Raw genomic sequence first — 20,930 nt, forward strand, 5'->3', positions numbered from 1 at the left:
CCATCCTTTTCCTTTTTCGAATAAGGCTCAGAAGAATACAAATCTTTATAAAATTTTAAAAACTGTTTTATAATGGGATCAATTTGAGATAACATTTCACCATTCTCATTTTGAATAGCAATTATTTTTGTTTTTCTTTTTTTTGCTTTAAGATAATTTGCTAGCATTCTTCCCGCCTTATTCAAATTTCCATAATACAAAGCTTGCTGTACAAATAAATCTTTTCTAATAATTTTTGAAGAAATTTCATTATATTTACCTTTAGCTTTTAAAAGTTCTTGTTGTGTCAAATAATCCCATTTTTCAATTAATTTTGATTCTAGAGACTTCACCACTTTTTCCAATTCTATAAATTGCTTTTTTCCTTTTTTATTTGCAAAGCTGAATAAGAAATAATTTGTCCTCTAATGTATGCTTTAAAAGCATCCCACAAAGTCTCTATTGAAATTTCTTCTGTATCATTAATTTGAAAATAATCTTTCATTTTTTCCAAAAGATTTTCACAAAAGTCAGTATCTGTAAGCAATGTATTATTTAATCTCCATATAGGTCTATTTCCATTCTGATCTATTATTTTAATTTCAATCCACACTCCAGCATGATCAGATAGTATAATTGGATCAATGACAGCCTGTGTGACTTGATGTACTAATTGATTAGAAACAAAAATGTAATCTATTCTAGAAAAAGAATTATGAACCTGTGAACAAAATGAAAATTCCCGACCATCAAAATGAAGAATACGCCAAATATCTTTTAAATCACAAGATTGTATCAAATTATCAAGGCCTAATGATTTTATAAATCTTCTCAGACTTTTATCCATCCGTGGATCCATGACAGCATTGAAATCCCCTGCTACTACTAGATTTGAAGTAGCAAGTGGAAGAATCAATTGTTGCAGAGTTTTAAAAAATTCATTTTGATTCGAATTAGGGGCATATATATTGAAGAGCGTCATGGTGGTATTTCCCATGTCCATTTCCACATATACCCACCTTCCAAGAGGATCAACTGCCTTAAACTTAAATGAAGCAGAACATTTTTTATTTATTAGTATAGCAACACCAGCTTTTTTCCCTATTGCCGAAGAAAAATAACATTGTTTGGCCCAATCACCTTTTAGTTTTATAGATTCAGTATTTGACAGATGGGTCTCTTGTATGCACCATATATCAGCGTTCTGTCTTTTTAAAAATAATAATGCCTTTTTTCTTTTAATCGGGTGATTGAGACCATTAACGTTTAAAGATATTATCTTAAGACCCATTATGTATTAATATAATTTGAATCAAACCTAATGTAGTATAACCCAGTGGTATATAACACAAATACAAAAATAATAGCGAAACACCACTATATCAAACAATACACATCAGTATTGTCAAGCCTTCATCTATCAAGGCATCCTATACGGCCTCAGAAATGGAGCCTACGCACAGCAATGCAGTCACAAACTGAGACAATCCGCATAGTAGAAATGCTCCTGCTCCAATCATTGGCCTTTAAAACTATTTTTTTTTTTTTAAGTGCTATTTTTTAATCACTATTTTGTAATATAAACCCTACACCACTCAATATTTAAGATGTGGTTTAAAATAAAATATAAACAGAATCATTTGATATAAGTTCAATCTTAATAAACTTACTCAGTTCTTTATTTAAGAAGTCATTGGTTGTTCACATTGTTCGAGATATTCTGCTAATTTCTTGTGATCAGTGAAGTTTTGCGTTTTATTTCCCAAAGTTACTTTCATAACCGCTGGATAAAGAAGTCCGTATCTTGCCCCTAGTGCCCTTAATTGAGGTCTTAAATCCAGTAGTTGTTTTCTTTTGAAGGCAGTTTCTCTGGCAAAATCCGGTATAATGTGTATACGTGCATCTTGACATCGTAAATTTTTATTTTCCTTAGCTAGCTGACATATTTCAGCAACATGTTGGTATCTTAATAATTTAAATATTAAAGTTCTTGGACCTTTTTGTACTGCTGTTTTTTGTCCTGGTATTCTGTGAGCTCTTTCAATTTCAAGAGGCACTTTGGATTTCAGAGGCAGGATTTTTGGAAGGAATTGTTCAAGGAAGGTGATGGGATCATTTTTTTCCATTCCTTCAGGCATCCCTATAATTCTTTTTTTTTTTTTTTAAATTTCTTTATTCATTTTTTCATATTACAACAAGTGTATCAGAAAAATACATATAATCTTATAAACACACACTTGATTTTCTTTCATGAATACTTTAAGTACAATATATCATATTTATATTCATATTTTTATAATGTTTTAGATATTATATAAATCATTTAATATGTATGACAAATAAAATAACCCCCCCAAGCCCTCCCTTCGTATTTCAGAAACTCTAACCTAATACTTTAAAATACATTAATTAATTCATACATAGTAACATAGTAACATAGTAGATGACGGCAGATAAAGACCCGAATGGTCCATCCAGTCTGCCCAACCTGATTCAATTTAAATTTTTTTTTTTTTTCCTTCTTAGCTATTTCTGGGCGAGAATCCAAAGCTCTACCCGGTACTGTGCCTGAGTTCCAACTGCCAAAATCTCCGTCAAGACCCACTCCAGCCCATCTACACCCTCCCAGCCATTGAAGCACTCCCCAGCCCATCCTCCACCAAACGGCCATACACAGACACAGACCGTGCAAGTCTGCCCAGTTACTGGCCTAGTTCAATATTTAATATTATTTTCTGATTCTAAATCCTCTGTGTTCATCCCACGCTTCTTTGAACTCAGTCACAGTTTTACTCTCCACCACCTCTCTCGGGAGCGCATTCCAGGCATCCACCACCCTCTCCGTAAAGTAGAATTTCCTAACATTGCCCCTGAATCTACCACCCCTCAACCTCAAATTATGTCCTCTGGTTTTACCATTTTCCTTTCTCTGGAAAAGATTTTGTTCTACGTTAATACCCTTTAAGTATTTGAACGTCTGAATCATATCTCCCCTGTCTCTCCTTTCCTCTAGGGTATACGGTAAATGAAATAATACCCACCCACATCCTCACTTACCAAATCTCTTATTATGGGAAAATGTTATTAATCATTACAAAAATCTGCTAATGGTCTCCAAATCTTCAAAAATTTACCAAAATAACCTTTCTGTGTTGCTATTGTGCGTTCCATTTTATATATATGGCATACCGAATTCCACCAGAAGTTATAACTTAGTCTGTCATAATTTTTCCAGTTACATGTTATTTGTTGAATTGCTACTCCAGTTAATATGAATAAAAGTTTATTATTATGTGACGAAATTTGACTTTTTGCTCTCATTGTTGTACCAAATAGAATAGTATCATAAGTCAAGGCTACTGGATTGTCCATCATCCTATTTATTTGAGGCCAAATTGATTTCCAAAATAATAATATATATGGACAATAGAATAAAAGATGGTCTAATGTCCCCGCCTCAAGATGACAGTGCCAACATTTATTAGATTTAGAGCTATTTAATTTTTGTAAACGAACAGGGGTCCAAAAAGCTCTATGCAAAAGAAAAAACCATGTTTGTCTCATAGATGCTGAAACTGTACATCTTATCCTCCAAGACCAAAGTGGTGGCCATTGAGATGCATTAATTTGATGCTTAATCTCAATGCTCCAAATGTCTCTAAGACCATGTTTTGGTTTTTTATTTACAAATCCAGATATTAATTTATACCACATTGCGGCCTGGTGACCAGTAGAAGCCACTTGAAAGCATAAGAATTCTAGGCTATGATAATTGTTAAGATTTTTCCATTCAGGGAACCCCGCCTGAATGGCCTGCTTCAATTGCAACCATCTAAAACATTGTGATTTATTTAAACCAAATTTATGTTGCAATTGTGAAAAGTCAAGCAGTTTACCATTAGTTATTACATCTTCTAAAGTACGTATCCCTGCCAGCATCCAATGCTTCCAAATGATTTTAAAACCGCCTATTTTGATCTTGGGGTTTAACCAAATTGTTTGAATTGTTGATTTATTTATCGGAATAGAAGTCAGACTACTTATATACCTTAAAGTTTTCCAGGTATCCACAAATATTTTATGATCTTTATATAACTTTAGCATTTTGATACTAACAACGTGACCAAGATGCAATGGAAACATAAGTCTCCACTCTAACCAGAACCAATCTGGAATATCGTCAATGGGCTCTGGGAGGATCCAATACATACCTTGTCGCAGAATATAGGCCTGATGGTACCTATAAAAATTTGGAAAATTTACCCCACCCTCCACAATATGCCTTTGCAAAGACACTAAAGCAATTCTAGGAATTTTTCCCAGCCAAATAAAATTGGTTAGGATCCTATTTATTTTTTTATAAAAAGATCCCTGAAAAAAAATAGGTATCATACCCATTTGATAACAAACTACAGGTAAAATCATCATTTTAACAGTTTTTACTCTCCCCCACCAAGATAAGTGTAAAGGATTCCATTGCTCACACATTTCTGTTACTTTTTGTAATAAATTTTTTTCATTAATTTTCATTGTATCATCCACTGTTTTTGCAATCCAAATTCCTAAGTATTTAATACCATTTTCCTTCCAAATGAAAGAAAATGGATCAAATAAACCTTTTGTACAATGTACATTTAGTGGAAGAACTTCTGATTTATTCCAATTTATCTTGTATCCGGAAAATTTTCCAAATTTTTCAATTGACTCAAGCAAACATGGAATGGTACTTTCTGGATTTCTCAAATAAAGCAAGATATCATCCGCATATGCTGATATTTTATATTCCCTATCTGAACGGGGAATACCTTGTATCTCCTTCATCTGCCGAATAGCTAACAGCAAGGGTTCCAAAACAATATCAAAAAGTAAAAGAGATAGTGGACAACCTTGTCTAACTCCTCTCTGTAAATTAAAACGTTCTGAAAATGTATTATTGATATATAATCTAGCAGCAGGGGAGCTATACAACGTTTTAATTATTTGTATAAATCCTGAACCTATACCAAACCAGTCCATTGCCTGATACATGAATGTCCATTCCACTCGATCAAAGGCCTTCTCTGCATCCAAAGAAACAGAAAAAGCCGGATCTTTCATGGCTTTTGTCAAATATAACATATGAAAAGCCAGTCTAGTATTATGAGAAGAAAGTCTTTGAGCAACGAATCCTGTTTGATGCATACCTATAATGAAAGGGAGAGCTTTAGCCAATCTTAAAGCCTTAACTAAAAGTTTTCCATCTACATTGATTAAGGAAATAGGCCTATAATTTGAAACCAAAGTGGGATCTTTATTTGGCTTGGGCAAAACTATGGTTAAAGATTCTGCCATAGTGCCTGTAATACAACCCTTAGTTAGTTGAGTCTGGTACAAATTTAATAAATAAGGTAATAAGGTATTTTGAAAAGATTTATAAAACTCTACTGTATATCCATCACCACCTGGAGCGGATCCTACTCTAAGGGATTTCAAAGCTATTCCTAATTCTTTTAGTGATATTGGCTCTTCTATACTTCTTTTTATATGCTCGGGAACCTTAGGACCCTCTAATACTTTCAAAAACTCTAAACCATCTTTTTCTTTATCTAAATAAGTCTCAGAAGAATAAAGAGATCTATAAAATTGTAAAAACTGTTTTAAAATAGATTTATTTTGAATGTGCATATCTCCAAGTTCATCTTTAATGGCAACTATTTTTGTCTTTCTTTTTTTAGCTTTTAAATAATTTGCCAATATTCTTCCCGACTTATTTGAGTTTCCATAATATAAAGCTTGCTGAGAAAATAAATCTTTCCTAATCAATTTAGATGAAATATCATGAAATTTTCCTTTAAATTTTAAAAGTTCTTGTTGCGTAGAATAATCCCATTTTTCTATTAGTTTTGATTCCAAAATTTTAATTTCTTTTTCTAAATCAGAAAACTGTTTCTTAATCTGTTTTTTAAGATGAGCCGAATAAGAAATTAGTTGACCTCTCATGGTCACCTTAAAGGCATCCCATAAAGTTTCCATAGAGACCTCATCTGTATCATTAAGTTGAAAGTAATCTTTTATTTTTCCTAACATAATTTCATAAAAATTTGGTTCAGCAAGCAATGTATTATCAAATCTCCACACAGGTCTGTTTATATCTTGTTCAATCCACACTCCACCATGGTCTGATAAAACAATTGGATCTATGGCAGCCTGCGTAACTTGATGTACTAATTGATTTGAAACAAAAATGTAATCTATTCTAGAAAAAGATTTATGAACATGAGAACAGAAAGAAAATTCCCGGCCACAAAATGAAGTATACGCCAAATATCTTTCAAATCACAAGATTGTACAAAATTATCTAATCCTAAAGATTTTATAAATCTTTTAGGATTTTTATCCAAAAGGGGATCCATGACAGCATTGAAATCCCCAGCTACTATCAAATTAGATGTAGCCAGTGGAAGAATCAGTTGTTGTAGAGTCTTAAAATATTCTGGCTGATTCGAATTAGGGGCATATATATATACGTCAAAATAATAGAAGGACTAGTTGCACAACAAATGTCCACTTACCTTGAAGCCCACAATATCTTACATCCATCCCAATCCGGATTCAGAACCAACTACAGTACAGAAACTCTCCTGGTATCTCTACTAGACATAGCTCGAAGTCACCTCAGCCAAGGAAATAGACTGCTAATCATCCAATTTGATCTCTCAGCTGCATTCGATTTAGTGGACCACTCCATTCTTCTCCAAAAACTAGACGCAATAGGAATTTCAGGTAAAGTTCATAACTGGTTCCAAGGCTTCCTTAAAACTAGAACATACAGAGTCAAATCAAAAGACACTCTATCTGAACCATGGTCCAATCCATGTGGAGTACCACAAGGTTCTCCCCTCTCTCCCACACTTTTCAACCTATTCATATCCTCCCTAGGCACCACCCTAGACACCCAAAATATTACTTCTTTCAGCTACGCAGACGACATAACCATCCTCCTTCCATTCGACATACACAACCCAATCTCCACAGAACGCCTGAAAACTACATTAGAAACAGTGGATAAATGGATGACAGATCACAAGCTAAAGCTGAACTCTGACAAAACCAAATTCTTATTACTAGAGAAGGACAAAAAACCATCCCTAACAGAACTGGAAGTAAACTCAATCAAGTACCCTATACAGAACTCCCTTAAAATCCTAGGAATACATTTAGACAGATGCTGCACAATGCAAACACAAATCCTAAAGGTCACCCAAAAAGCATTCTTCACAATGCGAAATTTAAGAAAAATCAGGAAATTCTTCAACAAAGACCAATTCAGGATCATTGTCCAATCCCTTGTGCTAAGTATTGTCGACTATTGCAACAGCCTCTACTTACCTTGCCCGACCAACACAATAAAAAAACTACAGACCATCCAGAACACAGCCCTCAGACTCATATACTCACTCAGCAAATACGACCACATTACCAACGCATACCTAGAATCTCACTGGCTTCCAATAAAAGCAAGAACACAATTCAAACTCTACTGTCTCATTTTCAAAGTAACCCATGGCACGGCACCAAGTTACCTAATTAATCGTTTCCATCACTACCACCCACCAAGAAGAAGGAGAACACAGAACCTTTTCACCTATCCACCACTCAACGGAACTTGTCGTAAGAAACTCTACGATAACCTCCTGGGGACACAGGCAGCTAAAATAGACTCTGACATCTCAAAATTACTGACCAAAACAACAGACATAAAAGAGTTCCGCAAAGAAATAAAAACACTACTGTTCAAAAAATATCTCCCATCACTCTAACCACCACCCAACGAGTTCCCAACCAACGACTTCGGAAACACCCATCTATACTATCTCTTTGTCTGTGACCTAAAATGTAATGTAACTCTTCTACTTTACACCTGATTTAAACGATTGAGTTGCCATGTATTACCTCTGCAAAATGCACTATCTTCTGTCACATGTAATAACTTCTGTGACAAGTATTATCTTCTGTGAACTTGAAGTATCATAACTCTTTACTGTTACTGTAATATACTCCTATCCTGAAATGTAATTCAACTGGAACTGTCCAGATATCTTCTATAATGTAATCCGCCTAGAACCGCAAGGCACAGGCGGAATAGAAATCCCTAATGTAATGTAATGTAATGTAATATATTAAAAAGCGACAAGGTAGTATCTCCCATGCTCATTTCCAGATGTATCCATCTTCCATGAGAATCCGATGCCTTAAATTTAAAGGAGACAGAACATTTCTTATTCACTAATATAGCAACACCAGCCTTTTTCCCAACAGCCGATGAAAAAAAACAATGTTTAATCCACCCTCCCTCCAGCTTTTGAGATTCTATATTGGACAGGTGAGTCTCTTGTATGCAGCAAATATCTGCATTCTGCTGTTTTAAAAATAACAAAGCTTTTTTCCTTTTTATCAGATGATTAAGACCATTAACATTCAAAGACAGTATCTTAATAGCCATTAGATAATCTCATCACTTGTTCTATCAAAAATTAAACTGTGAATATTGAATAATAAGTCAATTTCCCAATTAACAAGACTTACATGAACCCCCCCTTTTAATGTCCCATCCTTCATTACCCATCCCCCTCCCCTCCATCCCCAATTAAATATGAAAACTTGGAAACGCAAGTAAGATCAGGTATAAATAACTCCTCACAAGCTAATATCTCAAATTTAAACAGCTATCTTTAAATTTATATATGATGTAAATAAAATTATATATATAGTCTATCAAGAAATTAAATATCCACCCCTATTTCTTTGTTATAATATAGATTAAGGGGAAAAATGTATATAATAAATAAAAGGATAGATCCTAAATTGACCAGTTCAATTAATTTAATATATTAAATCCCAATTCATATAATTGCTCATAAGTTGTGGAAAGATTTTATCTGAATTCATCAAATTATAAAAATGTCTAAACCCAATTAAGTCAATTTATAGTTTGATTACAAAAAACCCAAAGATCTACTCCCGTTTTACATTAAAGCAGACTTTTATAAAATCAGAAACAATTAATATTTCATATAAATTATCAATTAAATATAATAAATGACATCCAAATATATACTTTTATTGAATGATTATATATCGTATAATCCTAAAAATAGAATCCTTAAAATTTTAAATATTCTAATAAAAATAAATAAATATAAAGACAATTTGTATGTAATCTTGTTTACTCTGTAATATTATTGTGCTGCAGAGTTATATATAATGAGAATTATAATATCATAGTAATATCATTTTCCTCGTGTGTTATCTCTAATCTTAGAAATATATAACAAATGGAAAAAAAACAAAAAAAAAACCTAGGATTAAGATACCCATATTGTACCTATATCTTTATAAACTTTCCTAAAATTTATATTGCGTTAAACCAGATATCTTAATCAAATCCAAAGTTCAAAGCAGTTCTTCATCTATAATAGCATATAATTAAATATAAATGAGTATAAATTTAATTTTCATTACTGGATCTATTACTATGTTGTAAAAACTTTCCAGTGGCCATATATCCTATATTTAATAAATATTATTTTCTTATCAGCAATCTTTTATTTCCTTTTTTTTTTTTTTCTTTTTTTCCTCTTTTTTTTTTTTCCTCTCCTCCCTTCTTCTTTCTTTTCTCCTTCCCCTTTTTCCTTTCCTTTCCCTTCCCTTCCCTCTTTTTCTTCACTCCTTCCTCCTCTTTCTTTTCTCTTTCTCTTTCCCTTTCCTTCCTTCCTCCTTCTTTTCCCTTTTTCTTCCTCTTTTCCTTTCTTTCCCCTTCCTTTTCTCATCCCCTTTCTCATTTTAAACCATTAAAGATTTACCTGATGACCATATAGTATTAGTGAAATATCAAACTTCTTCAATTTATTACATAAAAGATTTTAGTCTTCTGTTTTACTATTAGGAAACCATTGAAGAAAGTAGTTGCTTAACCTATAATGAACTTTTATCTTCAAAAAATTAAGCATAGCATATAACATCCCTGAAAAGGTTATTTCCATATCTAAAGAAGGAAAAAGGAAAAAAACCACCATTTTATAGTTTCTCTTACCCCTTACTCATCCATATAACCATTTACTGACCAAAAGGAAACATGTAATTAACTGTGAGCTTTACTGTATACAGACCATTCCTCCGCGCAGATATCAATTGAAAAGCAGTTCCGTGCCATTATATTATCAAAGATCTTCTTATCCATAAAAATTACGTTCTTCCTATGTAATAAATGTTATTTAAACTTTTATCTTTTCAAAAAAAAAAAAAAAGAAAGAAATTTAAAAAAATAAAAAAAAAACAAAAAAAACTTTAGTCCCGAAGTCCGTACGATTAAATATATCGTCCCCTGTCTTTCCATTCTAGAAAACACGTCACTGTTCTTCATTGCTCTCTTCCTACGCACTGCACGTCAGAGATATCCAATCAAGTCCTTCTTGGTGTGCTTTCATTGGTTGAGCATTGAGATCTCACGTTTTCATTCAAAAGGTATCAAATCCATTCAAGAATTGTGACAGTTGTAAACAAATCTGTCATGACGCGTCTTTCATCTTTGACAGTGGTATAATTTGTTCTATTAGCTTCTGTTCTCGTGCCATTCATGGACCGTTACAGTTACAGTTAAATTAAAAAAAAAAAAACAAAGACACAAATAGATCCTGTTGTGAACATTCCAATTAGTAAATTTGAATTAGATTTTGAATAAAATAAATATAATTCTCTATATCACAGGTACATATATCTAGTAAATTATAAATAATAATTAGGAAGTCATTGGCTGTTCTAAATCTTCTAAGTACTCCTGCAGCTTCAAAGGGTCAGTGAAATTCTGAGTTTTATTTGCCAAAGTGATCTTCATTACTGCCGGATATAACAGTCCATATCTTGCCCCCAGTGCTCTTAATTTGGGACGCAAAGCCAAGAACTGTTTCCTTTTAAATGCAGTTTCTTTAGCAAAGTCAGGTACGATGTGTATTCTTGTATCCTGACATTTGAGGCTCCGGTTTTCTTTGGCAAGTTGACAAATTTCCATAACGTGTTGGTATCGTAACAATTTAAATATTAAAGTTCTTGGACCTTTTTGAGATAAAACTTTTTGAGTCGGTATCCTGTGTGCTCTTTCTATTTCAAGAGGGATTTTTGATTTAATTGGCAAGACTTTAGGCAGAAAATTTTCCAAGAAAGAGATAGGATCATTTTTTTCCCACACCTTCCGGCATCCCAATGATCCTTAAATTATATCTTCTTTTGCGATTCAAGCAATCCTCAAGATCCTTTTTAACAACTTCCATTTCCTTCCATACCATTTTGTTTTGTTTCATTTCAGTTTGTATTTGTTCCGTTTTTTCTTCCAAAAGATTTAATTTGTTATCAGATAAATCTGCTCTTTTAGTGAGGATTTCCACATCATCACTTACTTTTTGTAACTTTTTTGAGATTTCCATAACAATTTCTTTGATCTGCCGTAATTCCGTTATAATATCCGGATTTTCTTCTGCCGGCAACGGCACTTTAGAAGGAGTTGCTAGTTCCGGCTTTGATCGCTTGTTACTGCTTATGCCCGATCCTCCAGCACTCATATCGTTCTTGTTTTGCTTTCCTGAAGCCATTTCCGATGTGAATAAATGCTGTGTCTTGCCAATTTACAATTTTTGATAGCTTATTTTTAATAAAAATAGCTTGTTACTACGGAGCTAATGGACTACCCAACCATTCAGTTGCGTGTCCAAGCCACGCCCCCCATCCCTATAATTCTTAAATTATTTCTTTTTTCTCTATTTAAACAATCTTCCAAGTCTCTATTATTTCCATTTCTTTCCAAGCTTTTTTATTTTGCATAACTTCAGTATGTACCTCTTCCGATTTTTCTTCTAAGTGAGTTATTTTGTTATCAATTAGGTCCACTCTTTTTGTAAGTATGGCTACGTCGTCAATTGCCTTTTGAAGTTGTTTTTTGATTTCTAAAACGATATCTTTGATCTGTCTTATTTCTGCCATCATGTCTGGATCTCCTTCTGAAGGCAGCGGAACCTTTGAAGGTGTCCCTGGTTCAGGCTTTGATCTTTTATTACTGCTTGTTCCTGATCCTCCGGCTCCTGCATCGTTTTTATTTTGTTTACCCGATGCCATTTTCTTCTTATCCACCTTTTTTTTCAGCAAAATATCGATTTTGGAGCTTTTAAATTTGAAATAATAGCTTGTCTGACACGGAGCACTGCTATTACCCGACCATTTGCTTGCGTGTCCAAGCCACGCCCCTCCCATTATGGATATCTTGAAAACTTGACTGGCTGGGGGTCCCCCAGGACAGGTTTGGGAACCACTGCTATAGATGATTGCAAGTGAGGACCTTTTCTAACAAATCAGGTGCATATTGATTAATTTGATACATCTAGTTATTAACATATACAGATAAACAAATGACTTATCTGAAGACAAGGCAATTCTCTCTCTACAGCTTCCAACTGCTTATTAGTGAAAACTTAAAGATAACACCCGAAAGTGGCCAAAAACTGGTCTCTCTATTCGAGTTTCGCTAACGCATCATCAGGAAGGAGTATGCTATGAGAAAGTGGAAAATGGAAATTACTACTACCATTTAAAAATACACATTCGTGCATCCAAACATCCCCTCATTCAGTACCTAAATAACTCAAAATCATATCTTACTACAACTTGTTTGAAATTATCATTAAAGATAGCAAATTACTCACATTAACATACCTCTCGGGGAATTTGGGCTGCTGTATTGGGGTTTAGCTGAAAACAGGAAATCACTCAGGGCACTGACCTTTTAATCCCCTAATTAAACTCAAACCTCTTTGTGAAACATATTTACTAAAGGTAAATCATGCCAAACAAATCTGATTGAATTTTTTGATTGGGTGACCAGAGAATTGGACCAAGGACATATATTATAGAGAAGAACAAAAAAGAAGCAACAAAAGGTAAAAGGGGAAAAGAAAAGCCGTGTTGGCAAGGAAAAAAAAAAAAAAAAAAAGATTATAAAAAAGTTGTGTCAAATGGCATTTTAAAGTAATGAGCCTTTAATTGAGACTTAATATTTCTAAAAGATTTTTCAGTCCTTAGATAATAGTGGAAGGAAATTTCACAGAATATGGAGCCATTACCAAAAAACTGCAATCCCTTGAATATCCAAAAATATCTGCCTGAAAGATAGAACTGTTATCAAATTTTGATGAGAGGAGCAAAGGAATAAGAGAAAACCTGAAGACTAGATCTGGAAACAAAGTACATTGTACTTAAAAGGAATTCAGTAAGCGATTGGAAGCATATGTTCTGATTTGAGTAAAGGGGTAATATGATCATATTTAGATTGATGATAAAGCAATTGGAGAGAAGTATTTTGCACAAGCTGAAGTTGACAGAGTTGATATTGAGGAAGACTGATTAAAAGTGAGTTACAATAGTCAAGTTTAGAAAAGACCAAAGAGTGTAATAGAATCCGGAGTGAAGTACATGACCAAACGGAGCGAAGCTGGCGAAGTCTTAAGAATGAAGTAGAAACAACTCTAGAAAAATGAGAATGAAATAAGGATTTATCAAAAGTTAAATCCGAGAATTTTAATGGATATGAAGTATGGTAGGGACAGTACCTTTCATAATGAAATATGGAAGGTTCGATGGGCATTTAGTGGAAGAAAAAATCATAGATGGTTTTTTTAGGACTAATTTATTAATGCATAGCTATTTGACCCAACATGGTCTGTGTTTTGGCTCTTCCGAGACTATATTAGGGTTCACAGAGCCAATATCATGTGAAGAAAATTATACAGTCATAAGGTTGATAATGTGTAGAACCAGTCAGTGAATGCATATAACTAAATCGCTGTGTTTTTAAGAAGTACTGAAACTGGAAGAACCACTCGTCATTTTGGGTTTTTGTCAACACACCTATGGTTGTCTCCTACAGCGTTATCCTTACTTTTGGGACTTTGCTATATTTTATGGGGCCATCCAGTGCCCCCTTGTCCATATTGAAGGCACGTTGTTGGGTATTCTTGTTGATGGAATGTAGCTTCATGCCGCAGCAGATTTGCATGATGGCCATTTGGTTGTTGCTGTACTTGTTTGTGCAGTTTTACAGGTTGGATGTGCAGACGGTGGCATAGCGAGGGTGAGAGGCGCCTGGGGCAGTGGCACCCCTCCCCTCTTTCCGCGCCCCCTCTTGCCGCGCGCACACCCCCTTCCCCCATAATCTCTTCAATGTTCTTGGTACATGTAGCAACCCTAGCCTGCTGCTCGTGCCAGCATTGGCTCTTCCTCTGACGTCACTTCGTAGGTGCAGGTTCAGGAAGTGTCATCGGAGAAAGAGCAACGCTAACATAAGCAGCAAGTTGAGGCTGCTGCTTGCACTGCAAACGTTAAAGAGGTGAGTGGGAGCGCAGTAGTGTGGGGGGGCAGAGAGTAGAATGGGTGCTGGTGTCACCACCAGAACAGCGCCCAGGGTAGACCACCCCCTCCCCCTTACTACGCCACTGTGTACAGACCTACCAAGATGGCAGACTTGCCTGATGATTCATCCTCAGTAGATTCTGCTTTGGTACTTTTCACATGTCTGGACTGATCTAGAGGGATGATGTGGAAGGAGAAAATTAGATCTTATCTGTTAATTTTCATTCCTTAAATCCTTCCTGAGCAGTGTGAGTAGAAGTTTGACAGTGTAGCGATTTACTGAGCTGGTCAGTCAATCAAAGGTAGACTGTAGTATGTTATTCATGTGTTCATGGTTTATGGGGTTTTCCTCTCACCTTTTGCTTTGTTACCGAAATACTGACTAGTAGGGTCTGTACAGGGTACTTGTAGTGAGATGTAATTCAGTCTGTTCTCAGTCTCCACATACTGGCGAGTGAACATAAACTTAAATGTCTGCACCGTTCTAGAGGGATTCAAGAAATTAGCAGGTAAGATCTTTAAAAAAAAAATCTTTATTCATTTTTACATCAAGTGTATCAATAAATTAACAATTGAAATTAGATACCTCACTTGAATTTCTATCATTTAACAATAATATATAAAATTTAACCCCACCATAACATATGTAATATGTTTGTAGCAGGTAAGTTCTAATTTCTCCTTTTTTATGATTGTAGTTATTCTTCAAATAATTTATACATTTTACCTCCTGTGATCTGCTTTAAGCATCAGTTTGAGGGGGCAATCTCGAAACTGAAAGAAATGAACGAATCCTTTACGGTGCTGAACCTGAGTAGGGCTTTCTTTCTGTACTTTGCTTGCAGTTTGAAAAGGAAGAGCTGATCCACGGCATTGATGTTGGGAATGAGTGTTCTGCTTTTGTGGAGGTGCTTGTGGGACATTCCACTTCTGTCAGTGAGCAGGAATATGAGGTAAAGAGAAGGAACTGACTATTTGGATTTATTTCATACCTTTTTCAGTAATAGCTCAAGTTGAGATACATTCACTGTTGGTATTGTCACTTCCTCAGAGGACTTAACAAATATAAATTTGTACCTGAGATAATGGACAGTTAAGTAACTTGTACAAGCCTAGGTCTCGAGCAACAGTGGGAGTTGAACCTTGTTTTCCCTGGCTCTAGATCAAATATTCCTAACTCTGTCCTAGAGGCATAGTGTCAATAAGTAAAAGAAAAATTCTCTGGATAAGTAGTACAGACTTTCAAAAGCATTTAATGTGGAATAAATCAACAAACAGTTATTACTACATAGCTGATACCTTTATAACAGTGGTCTGAAACTCGTGGCCCGCTAGGTACTAATTTTGAGGCCCTCGTTATGTTCGGCATCAGCGCGGGGGTGGGGGCATCAGTGCACGGGGGCATCGGTGCTGGGGGGGGACGGGTTAAAACCACAGGCTGGCAATTATATAGAATATATAAAAAAGGAATAATTCCTTTTTTATGTATTCTGTAAAAATTGCCAGCCCGTGGTTTTAAAGGGCAGAAGAGGGCAGGAGAGTTGGCCAGAATAGAGCAACTGGTCTTTAGCAGTCGCTGCTTTTCTGAGAGGCAAGCCCAATCGGTGTTAGCTAAAGTGTTTAGTGAATCGCTGCCCTCCCAAATTTGCATGCCATTTCCCTCATTTGCATGCCATTTCCCTCATTTGCATGCACGGATCGGGAGGGGATCACTAAACACTTTAATGAATTGGGTCGGAGGGAAATTGGGTCGCAAAGGGTTCGCAAACCGATCAGTACACGATCGGTTTGCTTAGTGAATCTAGCCCGTGTTTAGCAGTATGTTGGAGTTTCTTTCAGACTAGCTTAAAATTGGGATAAGGTATTGGTGTCTGGGGTAGTCTATTGTCTGTGCAGAGATCTTAGATCACCTTACCTCCCTCAGGCAGGAATCACCAAGATTGACGATATTGGGCTTGCAATGTAGATTGTGGGCTATTAGCCGGTTGACCAGGTCTAGGGAAGTGGTGGTGGTGGCGGGTCTGGAGGGAGTAGTGGGGTTTCTAGGTCGCTTGACCCTCTGAGACAGGGAAGCTTGGTGTCTGGTAGAGAGGGAGATGGACTCTGTATTTCCTCAGTCGGGGGGTGCGCAGGCCCAAGATCAAATCCAAATTGCAAAACGTTGCTCTAATTCAGCAGCCGACCAGTGAAGAGATTAAGGCATAACGTCTCCTTTATCCCTCAGTAGTTGCTGTCCCCCTCCATCTTCCCTGAAAGCACAACTGGAAATGAAAACCAGGCTCTATATCAGCTGCAGGTATTATGGGTATTCTGAACATCACACCGACCAAACAACTCACAGGAGTAGCCTAATGGACTGTGAACGTAAGGGAGCCAGGTTCAAGTATTACTTCAGTTCTTTTTTAAAAAATTATTATAATTTTTTTTGAAAATCATTTTTATTAAGGAGTCAACAAGAGAGACAAGCAAATACAATATGAATACAGTCAAACAGCAGCAGCCTGGTCTTATGGAAGGTGTTCCTGGGGTTGCCTCTGGTCTCTCGGAATAGGGGGGGTAGGGAGGGGTGAGTGTGCAAGTGATGCGTAACTGGAGTATGCATGTTTGTTTGTATGGGTTTGTATGGTGAGCTTGTTCTCCCACCTGTTGCTGTACGGGAGGGGGGAGGAGGGTGTGTTATGATTTAACATTGAAAATGTGAGGAGCCGATATGGGAGAAAGGCTGTCTCTGCTTTCCTATTTAGGACAGCTTTGCGGTTTCCTGATATATTCTATCTCTCGTTGATACTGGTTGTTTTCTTTTTCTGGTAAATTCAGGTACAGTATGTATTTTTCAGGTCCTAGAGGAATCGCATTTACAAAAAAAAGTTATATTAGGTTTTGAACCTGTTTCCCTTGGTTTACAGTGCACTGCACTAACCACTAGGTTACACCTTTGTTATGCAGGAACATACTTGTGGCCATTGTTTTGAAAATGATGCCAGACAGACATTCATGTTCCTGCTTCTATTTTGGTTTTTAAAAGTTGGACTTTTCACTTTGGAAAATGGCTATTTTGGAAATTTTCAGTGCAAAAACATCAGTCTCGGAGCCATAATTGAACAGGAAATCTAGATATTTTTTTCCTTTTTGATTATGGTTGTGCGATGGGACTTTTTTTTGGGGGAAGTTATGAGTAGGACTTTATTTTTTTTTTAATGCCCCTCTTGAAGCCTGGGGATGGAGGGAGAGCAGATTAGAGGACTCAATGTTAATTGAAGGAGGGTATAAAACTAAAGGTTTGCCTAGGGTGCCCAATTCTGCCCTTGCTGGACAGCCAGATACTATCCATACACGAACAAAGTGCTGAAAGGGAGGGCATTGGTAGGGTGGGCTGTGAAATTATCTGGACAGTGACAATATTCAGCTGCTATCTAGATAAACTAAAATTTATTTTAGGCCTGATAAACACAGGAGTAGCTCAGAGAGTGTTCTATCCAGATGTTTGGTACCACTACTTATGAGAAAGCAGCAATGAGACTTGGGTACATCACTGCGATCTGGAGTGCAAAAGACAAAGCATGATGAAGTAAAGAAAGTGATGCTCACCTGGCTTTGGGAACAGCCGAAAAACTTCTTCTCTGCAGAATGGAGAAGCTAGTCGAATGATACAATAAATAAGTCGTTTTGCATGGGGACTATGTGGAAAAATGATATATTCAATTGCTCACAGTTATGGCTATTAAAGCAGTTAAATGTATTTTGCCTTTACTTTTTGATTTATCCTTGTACTAATATGTGAGCTGATGTTACTTAGTCCCTCGACTCTATAATGATAATTGTTTACCCTGCCTCCATTGCCCTGGGTACAGTAGTTAGATTGTGAGCCCACTAGGACAGATAGAGAAAATTCTTAGAGTACCTGACTTACTATTCAGTGTAAACCATTTTGGGTGAATCTCTTCATAAAATGCGGTTAATAAATTTAGATAAAGTACAAAATATTAATGATGGTTTTGTCTCTCACATACCCTTTTTCTTTGCTTAGGTGATCTTGGTCACCTCCTCCTTCATGTCCCCAGTAGAGAGCAAGAACAACAGCAACTCAAATCGCGTTCGGATGTTTGGGCCAGAGAAACTAGTGAAAGGGACAGCAGAGAAGAAATGGGACCGGGTGAAGATTGTGTGCACGCAGCCTTACAACAAGGTGAGGAGACAACTGCATCCAGAATCGGAGATTAGTGGCATGACAGCAGGCTGAGCTGTAAAGTGGGAATAGGGCAGTGCTTGGCAGGATGATGCCTCACTATACAGCTTCTGAAACTGAAATGCAGACTGTATATCTACAAAACTACCAGACTCTGTAAGGCTGCTTTAATGAGGTGCAATGAGAGAGGAAATCTGCAGCGTGTTTGCTGTCTTAAATTTCAGGAAGAACAGAACTTGAGGTGACTACCTTTTAAGGAGCCACTTCTAGAAAATAAATTCTGCCTGCATTTTGTGGGTTGACCATTTATTTTCCTCATGACTCATCCTCTCTCTTCTTCTTTAGAATCTGTCATATGGACTGTCCTTTATACGGTTCCATTCTCCTCCTGATCCTGGAGAGTCCCAATCTGCTGCTTCCTCAGCCTCTACACCAGTAAGTAGTTTTTGTATTCTGCTTTGACAAAGCAGTTACTATGAGGTTGTGCTTTGCACTGACCCAGTTTCTCTTCATTGTTGGAACAGAGAGTCACCAAACTAGGACAATTTGTGGTGAAGGAAGAGAGCACTTCAAGCGGAATGAAGCCCGGCAGTCTTTTCTTTAGTCGAGCTGCTAAATCTCCAGTCCTTTCTCCCAAAGGTAAAACATGTCACTTTTTCTCCAGTTGCAATAAATTTGCTAGCAAGAAAAGAGGAAATGATTGTTCAGTCATTCAGGTTGTTTGAGACACTTCACCTGTATTCAGGTCCTAATGGTCTTACCACTGAAAGGCCACAAATAGACTTGAGATGTTCTGAACACATGTTTTTAAAATGATCTAGGGTCTGCAGTAGAAGATGAAAGTTAAATATTTAAACATAGATAACCTGGAGTTGTTGGGATAGAGATTTTCAAATACCTGAATGGTATTAATGTGCAAGAAGTCACTCATTTCATAGGAAATAATGTTCCAGACTGGGTAAATGAAGTGTAAAATGCCTAACATAAGAATTGCCGCTGCTGGGTCAGACCAGTGGTCAATCGTGTCCAGCAGTCGCTCCCGCGGTGGCCCCTAGGTCAAAGACCAGTGCCCTAACTGAGACCAGCCTTACCTGCATACGTTCCGGTTCAGCAGGAACTTGTCTAACTTTGTCTTGAATCCCTGGAAGAGCGTTCCAGTTTTCTACCACACTCTGGGTGAAGAAGAACTTCCTTACATTTGTACGAAATCTATCCCCTTTTAGCTTCAGAGAGTGCCCTCTCGTTCTCCCTACCTTGGAGAGGGTGAACAACCTGTCTTTATCTACTAAGTCTATTCCCTTCAGTATCTTGAATATTTTGATCATGTCCTCTCTGTCTCTTCTTTTCAAGGGAGAAGAGGCCCATTTTCTCTAATTTCTCGCTGTACAGCAACTTCTCCAGCCCCTTAACCATTTTAGTTGCTCTTCTCTGGACCCTTTCGAGTAGTACTACTACTACTAATAATAAATAATAACAGTTTATATACCGCAGGACTGTGAAGTTCTATGCAGTTTACAATGATTAAAAGGTATTACAGATTGAGTGGAATAAACAAAGTTCGGAGTTAGTGAATAACATTTCGAAGATCATTTGTTGACTAAGATTGTATAGGTCAGTTACCTAAGTACTTCAGGAACAGATGTGTTTTTAGGCGTTTCCTGAATTCCCTATAAGTAGTAGGCAGTAGTAGTAGTAGTAGTACTGTGTCCTTCATGTACGGCGTCCAGTGCTGAGCGCAGTATTCCATGTGAGGGCGTACCATGGCCCGGTACAGCGGCATGATCCCCTTCTCCGATCCCCTTCTTAATCATTCCTAGCATCCTAGTTGTCCTTTTCACTGCCACCGCACATTGTGCGGATGGCTTCATCGACCTGTCGACCAGCACTCCCAAGTCTCTTTCCTGAGGGGGGTCTCCAAGTAACGCCCTGGACATTTTGTATTCATATGTAAAATTTTTGTTACCAACAGGCATCACCTTACACTTATCCACGTTGAACCTCATTTGCCATGTTGTGGCCCATTTCTCAAGCGTGTTTATGTCACGTTGCAGATCTTCGCAATCCTCCTGCGTCTTCACTACTCTGAATAATTTAGTATCATCTGCAAATTTAATCACCTTGCTCGTTGTACCAATTTCCAGATCGTTTATAAATCTGTTGAAGAGCATGGGTCCAAGCACCGAACCCTGTGGCACTCCACTGGTGACGCTTTTCCAATCTGAGTATTGTCCATTTACCCCCACTTTCTATTTCCTATCTGCCAGCCAGTTTTTAATCCACGAGAGCATTTCACCCTTGATTACATGGCTCGCAATTTTTCGAAATAGTTATTCAT

At 36.7% G+C, this 20,930-nt stretch overlaps 1 protein-coding gene across 4 annotated transcripts in view; it reads left to right on the plus strand.

Moving 5' to 3' along the window:
- The window catches only part of XRCC1 (X-ray repair cross complementing 1), a 176,311-nt gene that overhangs the window by 34,436 nt on the left and 120,945 nt on the right, over nt 1-20,930 (plus strand). For 3 of the 4 annotated variants that reach the window (XM_033963446.1, XM_033963445.1, XM_033963444.1), the window contains exons 4-7: nt 15,228-15,362; nt 18,437-18,595; nt 18,941-19,030; nt 19,120-19,234. In XM_033963446.1, the coding sequence (XP_033819337.1) occupies nt 15,228-15,362; nt 18,437-18,595; nt 18,941-19,030; nt 19,120-19,234 (499 nt within the window). The remainder of the gene's footprint in view (nt 1-15,227; nt 15,363-18,436; nt 18,596-18,940; nt 19,031-19,119; nt 19,235-20,930) is intronic. The other variant, XM_033963447.1, reaches the window with a different exon arrangement.

This window comes from Geotrypetes seraphini, chromosome 11 (genome assembly GCF_902459505.1).
Source record: "Geotrypetes seraphini chromosome 11, aGeoSer1.1, whole genome shotgun sequence".
NCBI classification, from domain to species: domain Eukaryota; kingdom Metazoa; phylum Chordata; class Amphibia; order Gymnophiona; family Dermophiidae; genus Geotrypetes; species Geotrypetes seraphini.